The 23,318-nt window shown below is 45.0% G+C and overlaps 1 protein-coding gene across 7 annotated transcripts in view; it reads right to left on the minus strand.

The window, feature by feature from the left end:
- OPHN1 (oligophrenin 1) overlaps positions 1-23,318 on the minus strand; it is a 147,092-nt gene that overhangs the window by 9,656 nt on the left and 114,118 nt on the right. For 6 of the 7 annotated variants that reach the window (XM_083372312.1, XM_083372310.1, XM_083372309.1 and 3 more), the window contains 3 exons: positions 22,600-22,759; positions 6,618-6,765; positions 4,192-4,506 (listed from right to left, as the gene is read on the minus strand). In XM_083372312.1, the coding sequence (XP_083228438.1) occupies positions 4,192-4,506; positions 6,618-6,765; positions 22,600-22,759 (623 nt within the window). The remainder of the gene's footprint in view (positions 1-4,191; positions 4,507-6,617; positions 6,766-22,599; positions 22,760-23,318) is intronic. The other variant, XM_083372311.1, reaches the window with a different exon arrangement.

Genomic DNA, 23,318 nt, shown 5'->3' on the forward strand with positions numbered 1-23,318 from the left:
TGTATTTGACAAAGTAAACCACAACCTATTTCTTGGTAAACTAGAAAAATGTGGGATAGGCAGCATCATCACCAGATGGATTTGTAACTGGATTTACAAACTGTACTCAATGAGTCATCCTTAATGGTATTATGTCTCCATGGAAGGAAATAAGCAATGGGGTACCGCAAGGTTCTGTCTTAGGCCCAGTACTCTTCGAATATGTTCATAAATGACTCAGGTGAGGGAACAGAAGAGGAAATAAATGGAATTAAAATAAAATAAATAAATAAATTTGCAGATGAACTAATCTGGTAGGAATAGCCAACACCCCAGAAGACAAGCTCAGGATCCAAAAAGATCTGAACAGACTTAAACAATGGGCCCTATCCAACAACATGAAATTTAATGTGGAGAAAAGCAAGGTTTTACACCTGGGCAGGAAAAACCAAAGGTACAAGTACAGATTAGGCAAAACCTGGTTCAAAAAGAGTAAATGTGAGAGGGACCTTGGAGTCCTAGTGGATGATCGCTTAAACATGAGTTAGCAAGATGCAGCAGCAGCCAAAAAAGCTAATACTTTTTATTTGTATTAACACAGGCATAGAATCAAAATATCATGAAGCATTAGTACCACTTTATAAATCCTTAGTAAGGCCATACCTGGAATACTGCATCCAGTTTTGGTCACATTACAAAAAAGTTGTTGAGACTTTGGAAAAAGTGCAAAGAAGAGCAACTAGGATGATTAAAGGCCTGGAGACAAAAATATATGAAGTTTGCAGTTGCAGGATTTGAGTATGGCCAGTCTAGGGAAAAGAAGAAACGGGGGAGACATGATAGCAGTATTCCAATATTTGAGGGGCTGCCGCAAAGAAGATGGGGTCAACTTATTTTCCAAAGCACCTGAAGGCAAGACAAGAAACAATGGATGGAAACTAATCAAGGAGAGAAGCAACCTGGAACTAAGGAGAAACTTTCTAACAATGAGGACAATTAACCAGTGGAACGGCTTGCCTTCAGATCTTGTGGGTGCTTCATCACTGGAGCTTTTTAAGAAAAGACCGGACAGCCACCTATCTGAAATGATATAGGGTCTCCTGCTTGAGCAGGGGGTTGGACTAGAAGACCTCCAAGGTCCCTTCCAGCTCTATTCTGATTCTAATGGGAAAAGCATAAGCAGAGGGGCTTAGAGCCATTTTCCAATCCTATATGTGACCCAAGGTAAGGGAGCTACCATAGAACAGCTGATCAAAAATTCTATTTCAAAAAAGTCCCTTTAAATATTATTTGAAATGTGCCAACTGACTGAAATAATGTCTCACTGCAGCTGCCTGAATTCCTTGCCATCAGAAAGCAGAACGAGCGATAATAACAGTTGTACAGTGGCCAACAGAAAGATTGGGAATGCTATGTTATGTATATGCTACATAACTCCTGTTGTGTAGCAGAGCTACGAAAATTGAAAATACAGAAATGTAAATAAACAAAATCAAAATATTATATTCTCGATCCAAACTATGCAACTGACCAACAGTTGAAAATAGATTATCTGGATTATTTTTAGAGCTCAGCATTTCAGGATAGTTGAACAATTGTACACAGGAAGATTTTTTAACTGTGGTAGAAATTCTATTCTAATGAAGTTGAGAGGGCCGCCCAGTTGCCAGAGGTGCTCTCTATAGCTTTTCTTGACAGTTTATCTTAAATTGATGCATGATGACCATGGCTTTGGGCAGGTATGATGAAACATGAAGGGCCATGCTGCAAATCCCGTAGTTTACATCACCTGATGGATACGTGTGTGACTCCATCGTGGCTTCTATCAGATAAGCCACATTCTGGCTTAACCTAATTCTGCCACCTGTCTTAATGATGTCACACTGGGTTGGATGCTGTTTAATAGTTCCTACTTTGTTCTTCACTACTCCTGCTGCCTTTATGATATTTTTCCATAATGTTTTTTTTATAGTTTGTGGTGATTTTGTCCTATTTTGTAATAATGATTTTGTATTTGTACAATGGAAGTTTTCTTGTTAAGGCTTTACCCTCAATGGCAGTTTGCAAAGAATATTTTAAAGAAACAATAAAAATAAAAAGTGACTAAAAAACCCTCCTGAAAAATGAAAAAATGGAATCTAGTTACAGCCTGAGTGTGTAACATGACCAGTAGTACCAGCAAGATTGTGAGAAATGGTGGGCAAGTTCAGAGGAAGCCCGAGGGGCTTGCAGCTGCATGCCTCCCCTCCTTCCGGGGTCCTCATTCAAAGCCTGTGCTTCACGAAAGTAAGTGGAGACCAGGAGCACATTCATCCCTGCAGCACAGATCAGCCATCATTTCATTGAGATTTCATACTAGATCCCGAGTGCCAGCAACGCATCAAATTCTTGCGGGATTCATAAACTTGTAAATTTTTTGCCATCTTAAATATGTTTCTTTAATTAATGTGGCTGGAGTTTTTGCAGATATGATGTAAAGGGTAAGGAAGATGATCTTGACAAAAATAGATCAAATGCTTTACCAAAGCAGTAAGGAGAAAACCATGGCTCAAGCTCACAACAGACACATCCTTTCGAAGTGCTCAGCCAGACACCTCCCTAATTTATATAGGAGATATAATTCATAATTCATACAGGGAGGAGGCACAACACAATCAGACCCGCAAAAGATTCTGTTACCAGAACCATTTCAATAAAAGTAGTTTTAGCCTTCCTGTGGAATTGATTTCCTGGTTTGGTCTACTGGTGGAGCTGATGGCTGCCAAGCCAATTATAACATGTGTTGAGCTTAGGAGGGCAAGGAAGAGACGGTGGCACAGAAAAAACACACATAACAAGGAACTAATAGTTCTTTCAGTGTTTTCTGTGCATATTGTGATGCAGTGTGACAGGTGGGCAGATTGGCTACGAAACTACAGATGCACACTTCAAGGAATGCAGAGCATATGTTAAACAATTCAAGGGGTTGGTTATCACCTTTAAAGTTCTTCATGGCAAGAGTCCAGGTTACTTCAGGAAACATCTCATTCCAATGGGATCGGTCCATCCCACCCACACCGGCAGAGACCTGCTCTGGGCCCCGTCAGCCAGGGAATTCCAGCTGGTGGTATCCAGGAGAAGGGCCTTCTCTGCCATCACTCCTGCCCTTTGGAACATCTTGCCCCCCAGAATGAGGGCAGTGCCCACCCTCCTGACCGTCTGCAAGGGCTTGAAGACCTGGCTCTGCCCAGTTGGCCTGGTCCTTCAGTGGGTGAGCATCACGCTGGAGGTGGCTGATAGATTAACTGCATAACCCACCTCTCCCCTATTCATCCTATTCTCTCCCTCTCCATCTTTTAGTTAAAGCTGACAATTTAACATCTGCAGAAAAAGCTCTCTTGAAAAAGTCCTCGCTGTCCATCTAGCATGCAGGAATAGGCCATCTCCCACATTGCACCAAGGATGGAGATCACGTGCTCCTGAAAAGAGCAACAGGGCCCCATACATTGGCTGTCCAATATCTTCTTAAAAACATCCAGTGTTGGAGTACTCAACTTCTGGAGGCAACCTGTTCTACTAGTTAATTGTTCTCATTGTCAGGAAATTCCTCCTTAGTTCTAGGTTGATTCTCTCCTTAGTTTCCATCCGTTGCTTCTTGTCTTGCCTTCAGGTGCTTTGGAGAATAGCTTAACCCCCTCTTCTTTGTAGCAGCCCCTCAAATATTGGAAGACTGCTATCATGTCACCTCTGGTTCTTCTCTTCATTGATAAAGATGGTAGCCCTGTTTGGTTTCATGGACAGAAGCTACCAGCTTGGTCTTCTTATGGTTCCATATATTTCAACTGCCCTTGGACTGCTGAGCCCTAAAAATAAGGGGTTCTCTTTTTTGAGCAAGGATAGTTCAGACGTGAAATGAGGAATTATATTATAGTTCTACATATCTCATCATATTCTCTATATCTCTATCTTCGATAAAACTATAATACCACAATGTGATTTCCTAACTCTGTGCTATATGCTAGAATTGAAAGTAAACAAAATAGATGAATGATTGAAAAAGTGAATGAATAAATATTTAGTTAATCTCCCAGCTGTGATTCAGATTCAGAGGATGAAAAACCCACCGGGCACACGGTTCGCCCCAAATGTAGTTTGAACTATATTGCAAAACCAAGAGCACTGGGGTCTTTGAAATGCAGGGTGTCTTGGAAAAGGACAAACCAGCAGGCTCACCTTCTTTGCAGCCAGCCGCAGGCCTTGGAGCAGGCTTCTTGGGGTATAGGCTGGAGGCCTTCAGAGAATTGGGAGTTGGCACAACGCTGTTGGCAGATTTACCGGAGAGCTTTGCTCCTCCTTCTTGGAGCCTGGACACCAGCCTTCCTACATCCACCTCTGCACAGGGTTCCCCAGTTCCATGGTTCTCTGGGCTGGGCCTTCCTGGATCAGGTTCTCCCGGCCTCTGCAGTCGGCTACGCTGGAGTGGCTTAGGAGCATCAGGGCTAATGGTGGCAATCACGCCATTCGGGGTCAGGCCACAGCTGTCCTCTTCTAGAGGAAAGCCAGAAACAAGAGACGGTTGGTTGTTAGGGCATCCAGGAAAGTCGCAAATGGAGGGAAGCCTCTGCAAAGACACCAATGGAAGCCATGCATTCCTCACTGACATTATGAAACCCAGCTGATAGCAAATTTCTTGATTTTTCATTTAATATCTCTGCAACTGTATCTTATTAAACTGTCCCTCAAAAAAAAACCTCTTGATTGCATCTGATATTTTCTACTGAACGTGGATAGTGACTCTCAGCTATTCGGCTGGCGATCTGAAAGGGAAAACCTAACTCATAACATTCTGGGCACCAGGAACCTCCTCTGAGCCTACAGATTGCATACAAATGGTCCATTTCCAGGAGGAGATGGCCACGTGAGCAAGGGCAATGAAGGGGGGGAGGCTGAAAGAAAGTCTGCCTTTCAATTCCCTTAACTAAATCGACCCAAAACGTCTACGTAAATATGGCCATGGAAATAGATTTCCCTATTATAGTATTAAAAAGGACTCCTTAATTTCCCCCCCAAAATATATAAATCTCATAATTAGCATATATAAAGGAACAGCACAAATGACTACAATATAAACAGGAAATATATTTATAGGGCTTGGGGGCTTCAAGACCTTGATTATGCTTTCATTTAGCTCTTGGGTGATGGCAATATGTCCTTTGCATCATTACTACGATGTGGAGGACATGGTTTTCAGAAGCTGCTGCCAGGAAGGAAGGAAGTACAAGTAACTTCAAATTCATTTTTGTCCAATTCAGTAGGCTGAGGGGAGGGCCATCACACCTCCAAAAGGTTGTTGTTGTTGTTTAAGTTTAAGTTTATTATATTTGTATACCGCCCTTCTCCCGAAGGACTCAACTTGTTGTTGTTGTTGTTGTTGTTGTTGTTGTTGTTATTATTATTATTATTATTATTATTATTATTATTATTATTATTATTATTATTTCAGTTTATATACCGCCCTATTCTCGAAGGACTCAGGGCGGTTTGCAGGGCAGAATTTAAAAACAATACAATATAAAATTAAAATTAAATTAAATTAAATTAAGTATAGCCCCAAAAAGTCAATATCACAATTTAAAATCATTAAAACCCCTCAGTCCAGGCCAGATAGCTCAAAGAGCCAGGTTTTTAGGTTGCATCACCTTGACCCCAGGTTCTTCCGGGTCAGGTTGCCACCATCCGGCAGGATCAGGAAACGGTATTGACTTCAATTACCCTCAGAGCCCCTCCCAGAGGGCAGGTATTACAATGCTCAACTCTTGCACACGTGATATCTAAGATGCTTGCATGTTCTGGCTCTCTTCCCTCTTCTGTTAGCAAAACTGCAGCACAAACCTCAGTGCTGGCTGTAAGCGTGATTATTCCAAGTAGCTCCCCAAACACTCTGAGACCAATGTTCTCCTACAACTTCAGACTTCTGAAGGAGCTAATGGGCCTTTGAAATACTTGAGTATTGAAGAACAGAGAGTACAGATTTGGTAAGGAAAAGAGGCTCAGATTGGAAATCTCCAGTTCCTTTTACAAAGTGACAATTCAAGTGGTCATTGACTGCTGTTGTACCCTGGTGCTAGAGAATCCCAGAAGAACAGGACAATCTTCACACTGAGTGCTGGAAATTAACAATGCATTGAATCTTGGACACCAGATGCCAGAATCTCTTTGCTCCGAGTGCAAACAAAAACAAAACAGGAGTCCAGACATTCAATTTCCTATCTCATCATTGCCACAAACCCAAAGTCTGGGTAAGCCAGTAGGATCAATGTCCTTTGGTCTTATGGTGAAATTATGGCAGCAACGTTTTGGACCTGTTGCATGAGAAACAGAAACAGTCATAACTGCTTCCAAGTTCCAAAAACTTTGTCAGGTAGACTGGAGTAACAATTTCCCTTTAAAAACTGTTGTATGTTAACACTCAATCATCCAGGTTTAATTTCTCTTCTATTACTCTACAAATGCATACCGCATTTGGCACATCAACAGTTATAATGGCACTTGCCCCTTCACCCAACACCATTAGAACTTGATCCTAATGAAGATCCAGCCTCTGCTGATGAAAGGATTTGTGGTAAGAGAACACTGGGAAGAGCTCTACAAGAACCAACCTTCACTTTCTTCCACAGAACCTCCAAAGAAGAGGGGTCTCTCTCTCAGAGGGCGCTTGGAAATGGTGATGGGCTTATGTCTTCGAGTGGCCACCCGAGGAGGGGGGATAGGGGGTGCAGCATTGTCTTCAGGAGGCCCAGAATAGATCTGAAAGGGAAAAAATATTAAGCAGCAGATGACTTTAACCCTTTTCCTGCTCCCTTGTGCAGCAGAGATTACAAGCTACTACACACAGGTGTGTGTGTGAGACACACACACACACACACAGAGAGAGAGAGAGAGAGAGAGAGAGAGAGAGGCTACATCCAGTGATGTGATAACTCTTCCACTGACTGAACAGGATGATCTTGATGGGAGAATATATTTAGAAGCAATACAAAGTTCTGAAAGTGTCTGATGGATCAGAAAGAAGAGCTTGTGCTCCTACAGGGCAAACCCTCAAGAAGGCCATTAACAAGGAAATAGAGCTGCAGCTCATTGTTGATCTCAGCAACTACCCTTCCCAAATATCTATGGAGATTCTCAGTCATCCAGATTATGGTCATCACAAAGGTGCTTTTTCAGGAGGCAACTGGACTTTCTTTTTCTTTGAAGATATCTACTTCTCATCCAAGAAGCTTCTTCAGCGCTAACTGGATGGTGGGGAATTGAGGGATTTATATTCCTTGCAGACAGCTTGCCATTTGCATTCTTTTAGAGTTATTGAGGCCACTTGGAGGTTTACCTGTGTTCTCAGTCTCCGAAGACATTTAGCTATAGACTTTGGGATGAACACCCTTTGAATGGTGAGGGAGTATGAACGGATTTCCAGAAAACATTGCAGACTACAGGAACCCCATTTGTGCTTCAGTTTGAGATGCAGACAACACAGACTCATCTCCAACAGCCTGTGCCTGTCTTCAACAGGGAAGGGACCCAGGGCAGAAAACAGCCTGCAGTCAAGAAGGCTCCACACCCATTTGCACTACTCAGGGGACCCTGAGGACACAGACAAACCTCCAAATGGCCCCAAGGACTCTCTAAAAGAATGCAAATGACCAGCTGTCTGCAAGGAGTATAAATCCTTCCACTCCCCACCATCTAGTCGGAGCTGAAGAAGATGAGAAGTGAAACATCTTCAAAGAAAAACAGCTGCCTCCTGAAAAAGTACCTTTAGGGTACCTGTCAGAACCCACTCCAATCCACATCTTAGGAAGGAAGAACTCTTGGAGACAAGATTGTCCAAGCAGGAACTTTTATTAAGACATGGTTGACAGTATAGACAGGATCTGGAAACTGTGTCGCAGATTGATACTTTTAAAGTGTCCCCGAGTAAAAACCCCTACTCTCAGTCCACTTGGTCAGTCCTGGATCAGTCGAGTCAGGTGTCAAACCTATCGTGGGAAAAAGGAGAACCCCCAGTACGTTTGTAACATTATTACTTCCTCCCTTTCACATTCCATTCGGAGATGCAAACCAGAATTCCCTCCCCACCCTCTTTTTCTGTTGTTCGGTCTTTTGTGATGGCCACCAGGCAGTCTGAATAAACAAACATTACATCTAAGAGATAGAGGGGGGCAATTAGCACCCCTGTCTTCTCTTTCCTCCTTAGAATGGCAGAGTCTAGCAAGGGGGGGCAAGATTTAGGATTGCACAGATAGGAAGTTAGAAATGAAATATAAATGGATTCTGACAGTACCCCTCACAAATGCCCTTGATCCCTCTTTAAAGCCATCTTAATCAGCAGCATTTCTTTATTTTTTTATTGTGAGAAGGAATACTGGAGTCCTAATATCTCAAGAGGCATGAAACATCTATCACTTTCCCCACCTGGGGCTTGATTTCATAAATATCCACAGTGATATCACTGTCCAACTTCTTACTTTGTAGTGGCAAACTCCACTAGTCTTCGCCAACACCTTCCAACTGGAAGCCACAAATTCAAACTATACTAGTTAATGTTGGGCAAATGATTTTGCACAGAAATTCTCTTTTGATTCTTGGGGTGAATTCCACAATCTGTTATGAGTTTGGGAATCTAAACTATATATAAGGTATGTTACAACTCCGACTGTGAAAGAACTAAATTCAGAACTGAGAGCCATTTGGGAAGCTGTCTTAAACCTTCTGAGCTGTCTCTTTGGATGGAACACAGGGAGACAAGTCTTCCCCTTGGACTGCTGCCCAGTCCATCTCCCGGAGCTCAGTTTGGAGCCTTCTGCAAGGAAAGCAAACAATCTCCTGTCTCGGGGACTGCCCACCAGCTTTGTTAAAGCTAAGCTATCAGTGGCTTAAAACAGTCTTCCCCAATTTAGTGCTATGTTGATCTTCAGCTCCTGTGCTCCCCACGACTCATAATTAACAAAGCAGCTGAGGATTATGGAACTTGAGCTCCAATACATTTGGAAGGCACTGTCCCTGAGCTGAGTTTCCTGCAGATTGCAGAAGGTTGGATTAGAGGACCCTTCCAACTCTATGATTGTGAAATACGATTTGGTGATTGCAGGAAAAAAAGGCAGGGATCCTGTTGCAGTCAGGTGTGCACGAGAGCTCCTGCCTCCCTCTGTCCCCAGCCGCCCGAAGGGAGAGCAAAGTTGCTGCAAGAGCTGAAGAGCCATCTCAGGGTGAGAACAATTTCATCTGCTGAACTTCTGCCACATTACACAGCTGTTAATGACACGGCAATCCAGTCGGGAAAAAGAGATGCCAGTTGCTGCCAAAAATACAGCCAGTACTTTGGAACTCCAAGCCAGGTAAAATCAAATTCCCTTTTGCTCTTCTTTTTAGGAAAGGGGTTGGGGGTCTTTGTCAGCTGGCCTCTCACAAGTCTCCCTGAAAACACAGCCTTTGTAATAACAAAAAAGACTGGAAATGAATGAGTTATCCAGGCAGAGGATACCAAAAAGAGGTAATGGTTAAATTACACAAAAATGTTCTGGATGTGACAAGCTAAAATGGCTGTCAACAAAATCTTTTAATTATACATTACTAGCACTCTGCAGATCTATCAAGTCTGATGAAGTTACGCTGAACATTAAAAAACACTTGAGAAACACTTTTATTTGCAGAAAGCAGCATTTGTAATTGGTATATTTTTCTTTACTTTTTTCCAGTATTTAAATCCTTTTATACATTTGATGTTGACAGAACATCAAATCTCAGTTTGCTTCCTTCCTTCCTCCCTCCCTCTCCTCATCTTCTGCTTCTGAGTCAGTATTGATTTCTGACCACTGTCTGGAGAGGTCCATGCAATTTTCCCAGCAGTTTTTGTAGAGACCTCCTCCCCCACCCCTCCCTCCGAGGGCTGAAAGACAGGGAGTGGTCCAAAGTCATCCATTAGGTTTTAGGCTTAAGCAAGACTTGACTGCCTGGTCTCCTGCTTCCAGTCTGGTGTCTTTAATCACAATGTTGAGGGGACTCTCTAGTCTGGCATTTTTCTTTTTAGTTTGGTTCCTTTAAGTAAGAGCAACAAGTCCTGCGGTATTCTTGGCAAGATTCCAGAAGTGGTTTGCCATGGCCTTCTCCTTGCTAGGGCTGGGAGAGTGGCTGCCCAAGCCTCCCAGCTGCCTTTGGGCCTAAGGCAAGATTAGTGCTCACCAGCTCCTAGTTTCTGATGCTCTGACCGTCCCCCACCCCCAATGGCTCCCCTAGTTTGGCATTATAAGCATTAAACATTTTGGTTGGTTTCCATTCTTTCTTTTGGTGCTGCAGAAGAGGAAGAAGATTCTGGGATGTGGCAGTCCAGGGTTTGCCATTTCCCTCAAAATGTGACCTCACAAACTAGGATATAAAAGTATTGTTGGATGGTTTGTTGATACATTTAAAAATAGTCATAGTCTGGAAAATGTATTAAAATGACATTAAAGTTTTGTTCCAAGTTAGTGAGAAAGACTTTTGCAATACCAGATTACTTAGTTTTGTCAGCCAACTTTCAATTTGTCTTAAAACAAATCAAATGGTACCCAGGAACTTATTTTTTCCCCAATTTGGGTATCTGACCTTTCAGTAAAAGAAAGAGACAAAACCTCCACCACATTCTACTCTATTTTAAACAGGAGAAGTGAAAAATATATTGTGTAAATGTGATGTGATGATTTTTAAAATCTTCTCTCACAGAAAGAAATATGGCATCTTCTGCTTTAATTTCCCCAAACTAAGATTTTTTTCCAAAACAGTTTGCAAGAGTTTGTGGTCTAGCCACATTAATTAAATACATATGTTTGTGACTTTTGATAGAGCTACTCCTGATTGGTACAGAACACAATAACAATGTGGGATAGACAGCATCGCCATCAGATGGATTTGTCACTGGCTGACCAACCACACCCACTGTGTAGTCCTCAAGAGAATAACATCTACGTGTAGGGAATCACGCAGGACGGTACCCCAAGTTTCTATCTTACGCTCAATATCTTCATAAATGATATAGATGAGAGGGTAGAAGGGGAATTCATCAGATTTACAGGTGATATCAAGCTGGGGGAAATAACTAATGTTTAGAAGATAGGCTCAAGATCCAGAAGGATCTTGACAGACTTGAGTATTGGACCCTATCCAGCAAGATACAGTTCAGTAATGAGAAAAGTAAGATTACAAACTTAGTCAAGAAACGCCAAATCCACAGGTACAGAATAGGCCTCACCTGGCTCAACAATATTAACTGTGAGAGGGATCTTGGAATCCTAGTGGACAACCACTTAAGTATGAGCCAGCAGTGTGCAGCAGTTGCCAAAAAAGCCAGTGCAGTCCTCTACTGCATCACTATACGGATAACATCAAGATCACAAGAAGTGATAGTACCACTTTATACCACACTAGTGAGGCCACACTTGGAATACTGTGCTCATTTTGGTCACTACAATAAAAAGTACACTAAAGAAAAGTTAAAGGAATGTAGTATGTCTAGCCTAACAAAAAGAAGAATTATTTATTTATTTATTTATTTATTTGTTTTATATACCGCCCTTCTCCCGGAGGACTCAGGGCGGTGTACAGAGCAATAAAGTGAGAATACAATAAAGCAACAGAGTGAGAAAAAATTGTAAAACCCAAATCCATCAGGCCAGGCCGGCTTGTTGGAATACATAAGTTTTTAGATCACGCCGGAAGGAGCGAAGGTCGGGGGCCATCCGGATTTCAGCTGGTAAGCGGTTCTAAAGGATTGGCGCACCCACCAAGAATGCTCTCCCCCTGGGGGTCACCAGCCGACATTCTCTGACCGGTGGCACCCTGAGGAGGCCCTCTCTGTGGGAGCGCACAGGACGGAGGGATGCTGACGCTGGCAGTAGGTGCTCCCGTGGGTAATCCGGACCCACGCCATGTAGGGCTTTGTATGTCATCACTAGCACCTTGAATTTCACCCGGAAGGCAACTGGAAGCCAGTGCAGCTCATGGAGCAGAGGTGTAATATGGGAGTATCGGGAGACCCCCAAAAGCATTCGTGCAGCTGCACTCTGCACCAGCTGAAGCTTCCGAGTGGTTCTCAAGGGCAGCCCCATGTAAAGAGCGTTGCAGTAGTCAAGACGAGAGGTCACAAGTGCATGGGTGACTGTACGCAAGGCATCCAGGTCCAGATAGGGTCGCAGCTGGCGCACCAGACAAACCTGAGCGAAGGCCCCTCTAGTCACAGCTCCTATATGATCTTCTAAGGAGAGCTGTGAATCTAAGAGAACACTCAGATTGCGAGCCTTATCTATGGGGGGTAATAACTCCCCGAATTAGGGAGTGAAATGATAGCTGTCCTCCAGTACATGAGGATGGTGGTTGACTCAATTCTCCAAAGCACCTGAGGTTAGAACAAGAAGCAGTGTGTGGAAGCTATCAGAGGAAAACCCAACCTGGAACAAAGGAGAAGCTTCCTTATATGGACAAGGACTAGAAGACCTCCAAGGTCCCTTCCATCTCTGTTATTCTGATAGTGAGAACAATTAACCAATGCCTCCTGGAGTTGTAGGTGCTCTATCGCTGGTGGTTTTCAAGAATAGATTGGACAACCATTTGCTGAAGATGTATAAGGTTTTCTGCCATGGGCTGGGAGTTTGACTAGAAGACCTCAAGGTCCCTTCCAATGCTAGGATTCTATGATTCTATTACTTTTATCATTCCCAATGGAAACAATAAACCCAAATGCTCTTTCTCCTGGAGGAATGAATCTTCTACCTATTTCAGTGAGTTAACAAATGTGGAGTTCTGTCGAGGACTTCCTGAATCTTTCATACCTTCTTTTCTTCACATGTCAAGATGCCCTTGGATCTCTGGGAAGTTCTTGGACACAAAGAAGAGGGGTCTCTAGTAACAGAAAAGTGACCTGTGCTGGTTACTTCTGGACAGTTACTTCATTCATCTACCTTTAATCATAAAGGCATGTTGACAGGTAGTTTTTCTTAAATGATTTGGCTGGATAGGGTAAGGGTTCTTCCTCAAACTTTTACAGCCTGGTTGCCCTTCCAAGTAGAAGTAGCCGACACGAACTTTTCAGGTAATGAGGGTGGTCATCGGGCAACCTTTAACAGAGAATCAATTAGTCATCCTCCATTTTTTGAAAAAAGAGATCACCGAGTGACAGTCCATGGAACCAGACCAGACCAAACTAATGCTACTCATTTTTTCCATGGATCAGGATGGCCTGCCAGAATATCCAGAAGTGATGACAGATGGCAAATATGTTCTCACTTCTGAGGATCATTTTAAGGATGAGGCATCTGGATCATAAAGACACGGAGGCCCTCATGCCGTCCATTAAGCAAAGACTCACTGTGGCCATCCTGCCCCCTTTTGACTGTCACTTTGGTGTCCAAGACTGCAATGGATATGTACAAGCTGTCAACACAGATTTTGGGGTCAGCTTTTTCACCCGTTTCTCCAGCCAAAATAAAATACCTTCCATGTCTGGCAACAACACAAAGTTTGCTTTCAGAATTACTGGGCAGCCAGAGCATTTTATTAATACTGCCCAAATTTCAATTGCTTAGAATTTCAGGCCACTAAATCCAAGTATATCAAAGCAGCTTCTAAATCTCTAATAGGTTCTGATACCAGGACAAATAAGTGATACAGTTTTCTAAGGCTGGGACTCAGGAGAAGCTGGGCACTTACTTCCCCCACCCAGAAATCACAAACTTTTTGACTTGCAAAAAGAATAAAATATCTACAAAGCCACTGCAATTGAATGGTTAGATGGCTGAAGAAAGTCCCTCTTTTACATGATTTACTTCCTACCTCTCCTTCCTCTTTATATAACACCCAATAGGAACACTACAACCTATTCATCATGTATTTATTCTATTTGATTCAGTGCCGCTTGATTCCAAACAACCCAGAGTACCGCTCAATACACCGGACTATAATAATAACATACAATTGCAAGAAAAAGTATGTGAACCCTTTGGGATTACGTGGAGTTTTGCATGAATTGGCCATAAAATGCGCTCTAAATGTCATGTAAGTCACAACAATAGAAAAACACAGTCTGCTTAAAATAATACTACACAAACATTAGCTGTTGTCATGTTTTAATTGAACATAAGATGGAAACATTCACAGTGCAGGGTGGAAAAAGTATGTGAACCTTTGGACTTAATAACTGGTTGACCCTCCTTTGGCAGCAATAACCTCAACCAAACGTTTCCTGTAGTTGCAGATCAGACCTGCACAACGATCTGGAGTAATTTTGGACCACTCCTCTTCACAAAACTGTTTCAGTGTAGCAATATTCTTGGGATGTCTGGTGTGAATCGCTCTCTTAAGGTCATGCCACAGCATTTCAATCGGGTTGAGGTCAGGACTCTGACTGGGCCACTCCAGAAGGCGTATTCTGTTCTGTTGAAGCCATTGTTTTGTTGAATTACTTGTATGCTTTGGGTCATTGTCCTGTTGCATCACCCATCCTCTGCAGAGCTTCAGTTGGCGGACAGATGGTTGTCCGTTTTCCTGCAAAATGTCCTGATAAACTCTGGAATTCATTTTCCCATCAATGACAACAATCCGTCCAGGCCCTGAGGCAGCAAAGCAGCCCCAAACCATGATGCTCCCTCTGCCATGTTTTACAGTGGGGATGAGGTTTTGATGTTGGTGTGCTGTGCCTTTTTTTCTCCATACATAGTGTTGTGTGTTTTTCCCAAACAACTCAATTTTGGTTTCATCTGTCCACAGTATATTTTGCCAGTAGTGCTGTGGAACATCCAGGTGCTCTTTTGCAAACTTCAAACGTGCTGCAATTTTTGGGGGGGACAGCAATGGCTTCCTCCGTGGTGTCCTCCCATGTACTCTATACTCCATGTTTTCCTTATTGTAGATGTGTCAACAAAAATGTTAGCATGTGCCAGAGATTTCTGTAGGTCTTGAGCTGACACTCTAGGATTTTTCTTTACCTCATTAAGCATTATGCGCTGTGCTCTTGCAGTCATTTTTACAGGACGACCACGCCTAGGGAGAGTAGCAACAGTGCTAAACTTTCTCCATTTGTAGACAGTCTGTCTTACCGTGGACCCATGAACATCAAGGCTTTTGGAGATACTTTTGTAACCCTTTCCAGCTTCATGCAAGTCAACCATTCTTGATCGTAGGTCTTCTGAGAGCTCTTTTCTGCGAGGCATGGTTAACATCAGACAGTGCTTCTTGAGACCAGTAAACCCAAAACAGGTGTGTGTTTTTAAAGGGCAGGACGGCTGTCAGCAACACATCCAATATCATCACACTGATTGGAGTCAAGGTTGGCTCATTCCTGCCTCCAATTAGCTTTTGGAGAAGTCATTAGGCTAGGGGTTCACATACTTTTTCCACCCTGCACTGTGAATGTTTCCATCTTATGTTCAATTAAAACATGACAACAGCTAATGTTTGTGTAGTATTATTTTCAGCAGACTGTGTTTTTCTATTGTTGTGACTTACATGACGTTTAGAGTGCATTTTATGGCCAATTCATGCAAAACTCCACATAATCCCAAAGGGTTCACATACTTTTTCTTGCAACTGTAATACAGCAGCCACAGAAAACCAAACTAGAAGGAAGAACAGTTACTGAGGACTTCCAACCAAGACTGAATGTTCAGTGAGCAAGCCCCATCCAGCCTAGCCCCAGGCCTGGCAGAACAGGCAGGCCTTTAGGCTCTCTGAAACACCCTCGGGATGAGAACAGTCTGGGTTTCGGGGGGGGCATGCCAGAGGGCAGGCACTGCGGCAGAAGGGGAGCTTCCTGGCTCCCAATAGATTATTTATTTATTTATTTATTTATTTAATTTATATACCGCCCTTCTCCCGGAGGACTCAGGGCGGCGAACAGGGCAATACATAAAAACTAGATACAAAAATTAAAAATTATTAAAACATGATTAAACAATGCCCATAATAAATTAATACAGATTAAAATTAAAGTTCATTTATAAAAATCCCACCCCGTCCCATCAGGCCAGGCCAGCTTGTTTAAAGAGATGGGTTTTAAGATCGCGCCGGAAGGAGCGGAGATGGGCGCCATCCGGAGCTCGACCGGAAGATGGTTCCATAAATCCAGTGCACCCACAGAGAACGCCCTCCCCCTGGGGGCCACCAGTCGGCATTCTTTGACCGGTGGCACCCTGAGGAGGCCCTCTCTGTGGGAGCGTACTGGGCAGAGGGAAGTTGACGCCGGCTGCAGGTGCTCCCCAAGGTATTCCGGACCCATGCCATGAAGGGCTTTGTAGGTCATTACTAACACCTTGAACCTCACCCGGAAGACAACTGGTAGCCAATGCAGCTCGCGGAGCAAAGGTGTGACATGGGAGTATCGGGAAACTCCCAATACAACTCTCGCGGCTGCATTCTGTACCAGTTGGAGCCTCCGAGTGGTCTTCAAGGGTAGCCCCATGTAGAGAGTGTTGCAGTAATCAAGACGAGAGGTCACGAGCGCATGAGTGACCGTACGTAAGGCATCCCGGTCTAGATAGGGCCGCAACTGGCGCACCAGGCGAACCTGGGCGAAGGCCCCCCCTAGTCACAGCTACTATATGGTCTTCTAGGGAGAGCTGTGAATCTAGGAGGACTCCCAAGTTGCGAGCCCTATCTACCGGAGGTAATGACTCACCCCCCCATAGTGAGGGGTGGGATGTCCTGAATATCCCGAGATGCGGGTACGCACAGCCACTCAGTCTTGTCAGGTTGAGTCGAAGCCTGTTCCTCCCCATCCAGACCCGGACCGCCTCCAGGCACCGGGACATCACGTCGAGGTTGGTTTGGGGTCGAAATGAAAAGTTGGGTATCATCAGCATACATCAGCATACTGATGATACCCAACTCCAAAACCACGAATGATCTCACCCAGCAGTTTCATGTAGATGTTGAACAGTAGAGGCGAGAGGACCGACCCCTGAGGGACTCCACAAACGAGAGGCCTCGCGGTCGACCTCTGCCCCCCTGCCAACACCGACTGCGAGCGTCCCAGGAGATAGGAGGAGAACCACTGAAGTACCGTGCCTCCCACTCCCAATCCCCTGAGACGCTGCAGCAGGATACCATGGTCGATGGTATCAAAAGCCGCTGAGAGGTCTAATAGGACTAGGACAGAGGAATATCCCTTGTCCCGAGCCCTCCAGAGATCATTCACCAGCACGACCAATGCCGTCTCCGTGCTGTACCCGGGCCTGAAGCCCGATTGGTACGGGTCTAGATAATCCGCTTCATCCAGGACCAGAGGGAGCTGATGCGCCACCACACTTTCAACAACCTTCGCAAGAAAGCGAAGGTTGGAGACCGGACGAAAGTTATTCAACACAGCCGGGTCCAAGGCAGGCTTCTTGAGGAGAGGTCTTACCACCGCCTCTTTCAAGGCAGCGGGAAAACTACCCTCACTCAAAGAGGCAGATATAACCACCTGGAACCAGCCTCGTGTCCCCTCCCGGGCTGCATAAACCAGCCAGGAAGAGCACGGGTTCAATAAACATGTGGTGGAGCTCAGCCTCCCCATAATCCTGTCCACTTCCTCCGGAGTTACAGGATCGAACTCCTCCCAGGTAACATTGACAAGACCGCTCGTGTCCTGATCATCCGATACTGCCCAGTCGGAGTCCAGACCGGTCCGAATCCGAGCGATTTTGTCCGACAGATGTTGACTAAATTCCTCGGCACGCCCCTGCAAGGGTTCCCCACTCACCTCCTGATTAAGGAGGGAGCGGGTCACCCTAAACAGGGCGGCCGGGCGATTATCTGCGGATGCGATGAGGGCAGCGAAGTAGTTACACCTCGCCACCCTCATCGCTGCGAGATAAGACCTAATATGGGTTCTTAGTCGCAATCGGTCGGATTCAGATTGGCTGGACCTCCAAACGCTCTCTAGGCCCCGTCTCCGACGCTTCATCTCCCGGAGCTCCGCGGAGAACCATGGAGCCCATTGGGATCTGCGCCCGGTCAGGGGCCGCAAGGGTACAACTCGGTCAAGTGCCTCCGTGGCCGTCCTTTCCCAGGCTTCCACTAAGGCATCTGCCGAGCTGTGAGCTGAGGAGGCAGGTGGGGACCCCAGTGCTGCCTGGAACCTCTCAGGGTCCATTAAGCGCCTGGGGCGGAACCATTAAGCGCCTGGGGCTCAACAACCCCATGGTGGGGAGTGGCAAAACGGAAGACCAGCCGCAGGAGATGATGATCGGTCCATGACAGGGGCATAACAATTGGGGAGCCCCCACCAAGATCATCTAACCACCGACCAGATAAGAAAACCAAGTCAAGGGTGTGGCCTCCCTCATGAGTCGGCCCATGAATTACTTGCGTCAGGTCCATGGCCGTCATGGAAGCCATGAACTCTCGAGCTAACTCAGATGCTCCTCCCAGGGATGGTAGATTGAAGTCTCCCAAAACCATAAGTTTGGGAAACTCAATCACCAGCCCTGAGAGGATATCGAGAAGCTCAGGCAGGGCTGCTGCTGCACGACTAGGCAAAAGGTACACCAGCAGCAAGCCCAACTGCGCCCTAGGACCAAACCTCAATAAGAGAGATTCACACCCGACTATCTGAGGAACGGTGGCCTCCTGCGGACATAAGGTCTCCCTCATAACCACCACTCCCCCACCCCTACCCTGAGTCCGAGGCCGGTGTAGCACCTGAAAGCCTGGTGGGCAAAGATCAACCAGGAGGATACCGCCCTCTGGGCCCAACCAGGTTTCCGTGATGCAGGCCAGGTCCGCATGCTCACCCTCGACCAGATCCCGGACGAGAGGAGCCTTGTTAGCAACGGACCTGGCATTCAGGTACACCAGCCGGAGCTCAGGTGGCTGCACATCCCCGCTCCCAGAACCTTGGGTCGAAAACAGAGGGTTGGAGCGCCTCACCGCTTGTAAATAGCGGAGAGGCCCTCCCGGAGGTCGGTACGGCCCTCTGATCTTACACCTGCTGCCATTCCCTATCATCGTGGGAATTGGCAATCCCACGACCCGCTCCGGAGCTCCGGAGATGACCGACCCCGGCTCCCTCTCTACGCGATCTATCCTGGGCCTGGCCTGAACAACAGTTGGTGGATTACCCCCCGTCTCCAACCAACCACAACCCTCCCCCCTCCCTAACCCTACAAAAAATTTGGCTAAAAAAGTAATCAGGGGCCTCTTATTAAATTTATATCTTAGGCCCCTGTTCCTGCCCGGCCATCTCTCAGGGTCCCAGCAATCGGGCCCGTCATCAAGAGGCAGATTAGAAGGTAAGGCGGGTCGCACCCAGGATGGGGGGGCACCCCTGAGGGCGAATAAAACTGTGCTGGAGTACCTCAGAACCATGATAATAATTGGGTAATACAGCAAAAACAGACCCAGATCAAAATAAATAGGATGGGAGGATCTTAAAATGGAAGGAGAATATCCAGACTGCAGACCCAGCTCCGCTGCCACTAGAGCTGGGTAACCCCGGGACAATCCCCGTTCTCTCACAACGGTCAGAACCGGGGAGCAGCCTGAGATATACAGCCAGGGAGAGAGATACCGCCTAGAGCTCTCACCTCTAAGACGGTAACAGATGACATGCCTTGCCAGAAGGGAGCCAGGTCTGGGGTCCCAGCAGGTCAGAAACCATGCAGGGCTTTGGATGGTTACTAGCACCTTGACTCACATCAGGAAACAAACTGGAAACCAGTGCAGCTTGCAAATCAGAGGTGTCAGATGGACAATAACATTTTACCACAGTTATCTGAATCAGACACAATAGGGAGCTGTGATTTAAATGACCGAACCCTAACACACATTGGGAAGAGGGAAATGCAGTGTCCCACCACCCCTTTAATTTCTTAAGGAATGAGGTAGCAACACAAATTGAGATGGACTAGCATAACCGCTGAATCAACATTTGAAACATTGCCACTTATTTATGTGACTGTTATTTCAGATCCCCTTCAGCCCAAACCTTTAAATACTGCAGTACTGATAATAAATGTAACAATCTCTAAATCTGTGCATGTATGGATAGATTTCATACTAACTGGGCTCCAAAAATACAATATTATGTAGAAGAATGGAGATCAACAGGATGTGCAAGAAATAATGCCATTTATCAAATAGTGCCATTTCCAAAAATTCATGCAATCCATAGAAAGAATTCTAATGTGTTTATTACAAAGAATGTGCTTCCCTGGATACCAATGAGAATCCAAACGATCAAGATCACCAAGACTTTTCCAGCTTGAAATCCAGACTGACAAAGGGGCAATCATTCAAGTGACCCCCACCCCACCCCCAGACAAAGACACTTTGTATTTGCACCACAAAGTCATATTTATATTAAAGATTATATTTATATGATTCATAAGAGAGGTGATATTGATCTAATCTCTACTTTCCAGGGCAAAGACTGTGTAATACCACATACTGTTTCCTATGGGATTAGCTTTTTAATTTTAATTTTAGCGTACATGTTTAAATCTGCCAGAGCAATAATTATCCATACCAGTGAACATTTTCCTCCGTCCTTTGAGTCTTCATAATTCACATACAAATTATATACCATCCCTGCTTAAAAATTCATTTGGAATGTTTGCTTATGTGCAGACTGAAACATCAGCTTCAGAACTACATTTAACAATCACCCAGCCTAATAAAATGTTACTAGCTTAACCTTATCGTAGCAGAAATTGAAGGCCAAAAAGACACCGTCTCTTTTTTAATTAAGAGACTTCACTCTGGAGATCAGAGTGAGCAGCAGACAGACAATTCTCCCTCTGCTGGCTCAAACCTCCTGTGAAACTTTAGACACAGAGAAATCACGGAAAACCTTTCTGAAGCCAAAGCTTGGATCTCTTATCTGCCTTCAGCTATTGTAGCTGTCTCAGAGTTACTTTGTTTCAGTGGAAAATTGGGTCACCCTTGCTTAAGTGAAAGGCAGCTCGGCCTTGAACTCCGTTTATGGTCCTTGCATCCATCAACAACTTCCAGTTGTAGCTATAAAACCAAGATTGCAACGGGCAGTCTCAGCAGACCAGCTGCTGGTCTCCTTGTTTCATATTTTCAGAAGTCCAAAAATCTGAAACAAATGACTAGTTTTGAATTAGAAATAATCCAAATCAATTGTCCTGTTTTTGATAGCAACGGCTTTTAAATGAAGAATCAGAAGTGAAACAGAATAGATGTGCTGATCTGTAAGAAAATATCCATATGCTTGGGGAGGTCCTTTGTTAGAGCCAACCAAATGGGAACAAAACTGTAGCTAACTTTTAACTAGTTAAAATCAGTCTCATTAGGATCATATTAAAGGAAGTGTGACCTTGGCATAGCAAGGGGATTTAGGGAGCAGAAGCCACCCGTTTTCAAGAAATGTGAATCTATATTTTGTTTATCATGGGCATTCAGCCAATCTTTGGAAAACTCAAACTCGTAATACTATATTGTATTCTCTTATAAGCAAATCAGGAAATCTCTTCATTTGAAAAAAAAGATATTTTATACCATAACCACCAGATTTTTCTACGGTTAGAAAATTAAAACAATGTAATGATTACATAGATAATTGCCGTAATTATCTACTAAACCCTACAGTTTTATCATACTATGCTTTCTAGTATTAATAAAATATCACCTAAAACCATGCAATTCAATTAAGACAAAATAAAGGTTTCATCAAATTGTAAGTCAGCCTGGTTCTGAATAGGAGAGTTCCATGGACGCTCATGAAATGCAACGCCAGGGACGGGAAGCCAGAAGCTTTGCAAGGAAACACCTAGAGAAGTGACGGGCAAGAGAAGAGCTTCTGCTCCCTGATCGAAGCCTGAAGCCTCCAAACAACGTGGAGGATCCTGGGGGGGCCTTGGCCGCCCACCCCAGGAAGTCTCCTGAAAGCACCCTGTTGAGGTGCTAAAAATAAACTGTATTCCAGCATGTTTCAGTAGGAAATTGATTAAAACCGGATTAAAAGGGGGATTGGTGGGCTGAAAACACACCCACTACAAACAAGGTATGGTCATCTCTGAATGCCATTTTGAAAATCCCCCCCCCCCGCAATCACTGCTTGCAGAGGGGTCCCCAAGTGGATCACATTCCACCAGTTCAGCCAGAGCAAAGGCCCGGCTCTGTGGCTGCATTCTCAGCATTCCCAGCGGCAGCTGCATTCGCCAAGTGCAACGGAAACATCTGCAAGGCAACGTGCAACTACTCTTGCATAAAATGGAAATGTAAGAAAGGCCAAAGTCACCCCTGGTCTTTCCTTTTGAAAAAAAATCTATACTGAGGGAAGGGGGTTTTTTAGACAGCAGCTCGATGCATCACGGAGGTGTTCTGGCAAGGCTGACACTGCTTGCCCAAAAGGAGTGGCACAGTTTCTCCACGAACCAAGCCCTGCCTGCAGCCTCCTGGTCTTCACCCAACTTTCTTTCCAGTTGGGTCTGCTGGCCACCTCTCCCTTCCCCAAATGCAGCTGGCTCCCCTCTGGCTCTGGAACCGTCTCTGCTAGCTCAGTCACATTTCCCAGGGCTTATTTGCCTTTTCCTAATTCTGTTTATGTTCTGGGGACACCCTACAAACATCACTGAAAAGCCATCTGGGAAAAGCCAGCTGGGAGTTCCTGTGTACCTTGTTAAAGTGCTCGATGAGAATCTCCACCACGATGTTCTGGAACTTAATATTCATCATTGCTGCAACCGTGTCCTCTTGTGCACGCATGAGGGTGGGGCCAAAGATCACCCCCATGTTGGAGGGGGACATGAGATTCTCCCGGCTATGCTCACACACACTGTCAGGAGAAGGAGAAAAAACAGAGGGGGGTTCAGCAAAGGGAAGGGCACAAGAGACAACGAGTAGGCAGATGGGGAACTCCATGGGCCTTGAAGGAGGACCTTGGAACTGCCCCCTACAAGTGCAAGAGGATGCAAAGTCAGGACTGAGGAAATGCCAGAGGCCAGCTCTCCCAGCTGCCCTGGCCAGTTGAGGACGGAGGCAGAGCTCCTCTTCTGGCACAGCGAGCTTGGTGGGCCCAGGAGAGAAGAACAAACACCTCCCAAGTCAGCAGGGCCTGGCTGGATCTTAGACCACCACTTAATTTTGTCCAGGTGAAATGAATTCAGCCATTTTAATTTCTTCCACATAAGTATATGTAAACAGGAAACATTTTCCACTGCAGCTGAAGCCAACGGTAAGCACAGCTGAAGCCAATGGTAAGCACAACTCTTTACTTAGAGCAAAAGCACTCTTGTGGTGCCTGGGAGGGCGTCCACTGAGGGTCCCAACTCACTCTTTCAGCAGAGTCACGATCTGGTCATGTATAAACACACAAATATTTTGAATGATCTATG

The sequence above is a fragment of the Vipera ursinii genome (assembly GCF_947247035.1).
Source record: "Vipera ursinii genome assembly, chromosome: 12".
NCBI lineage: Eukaryota > Metazoa > Chordata > Lepidosauria > Squamata > Viperidae > Vipera > Vipera ursinii.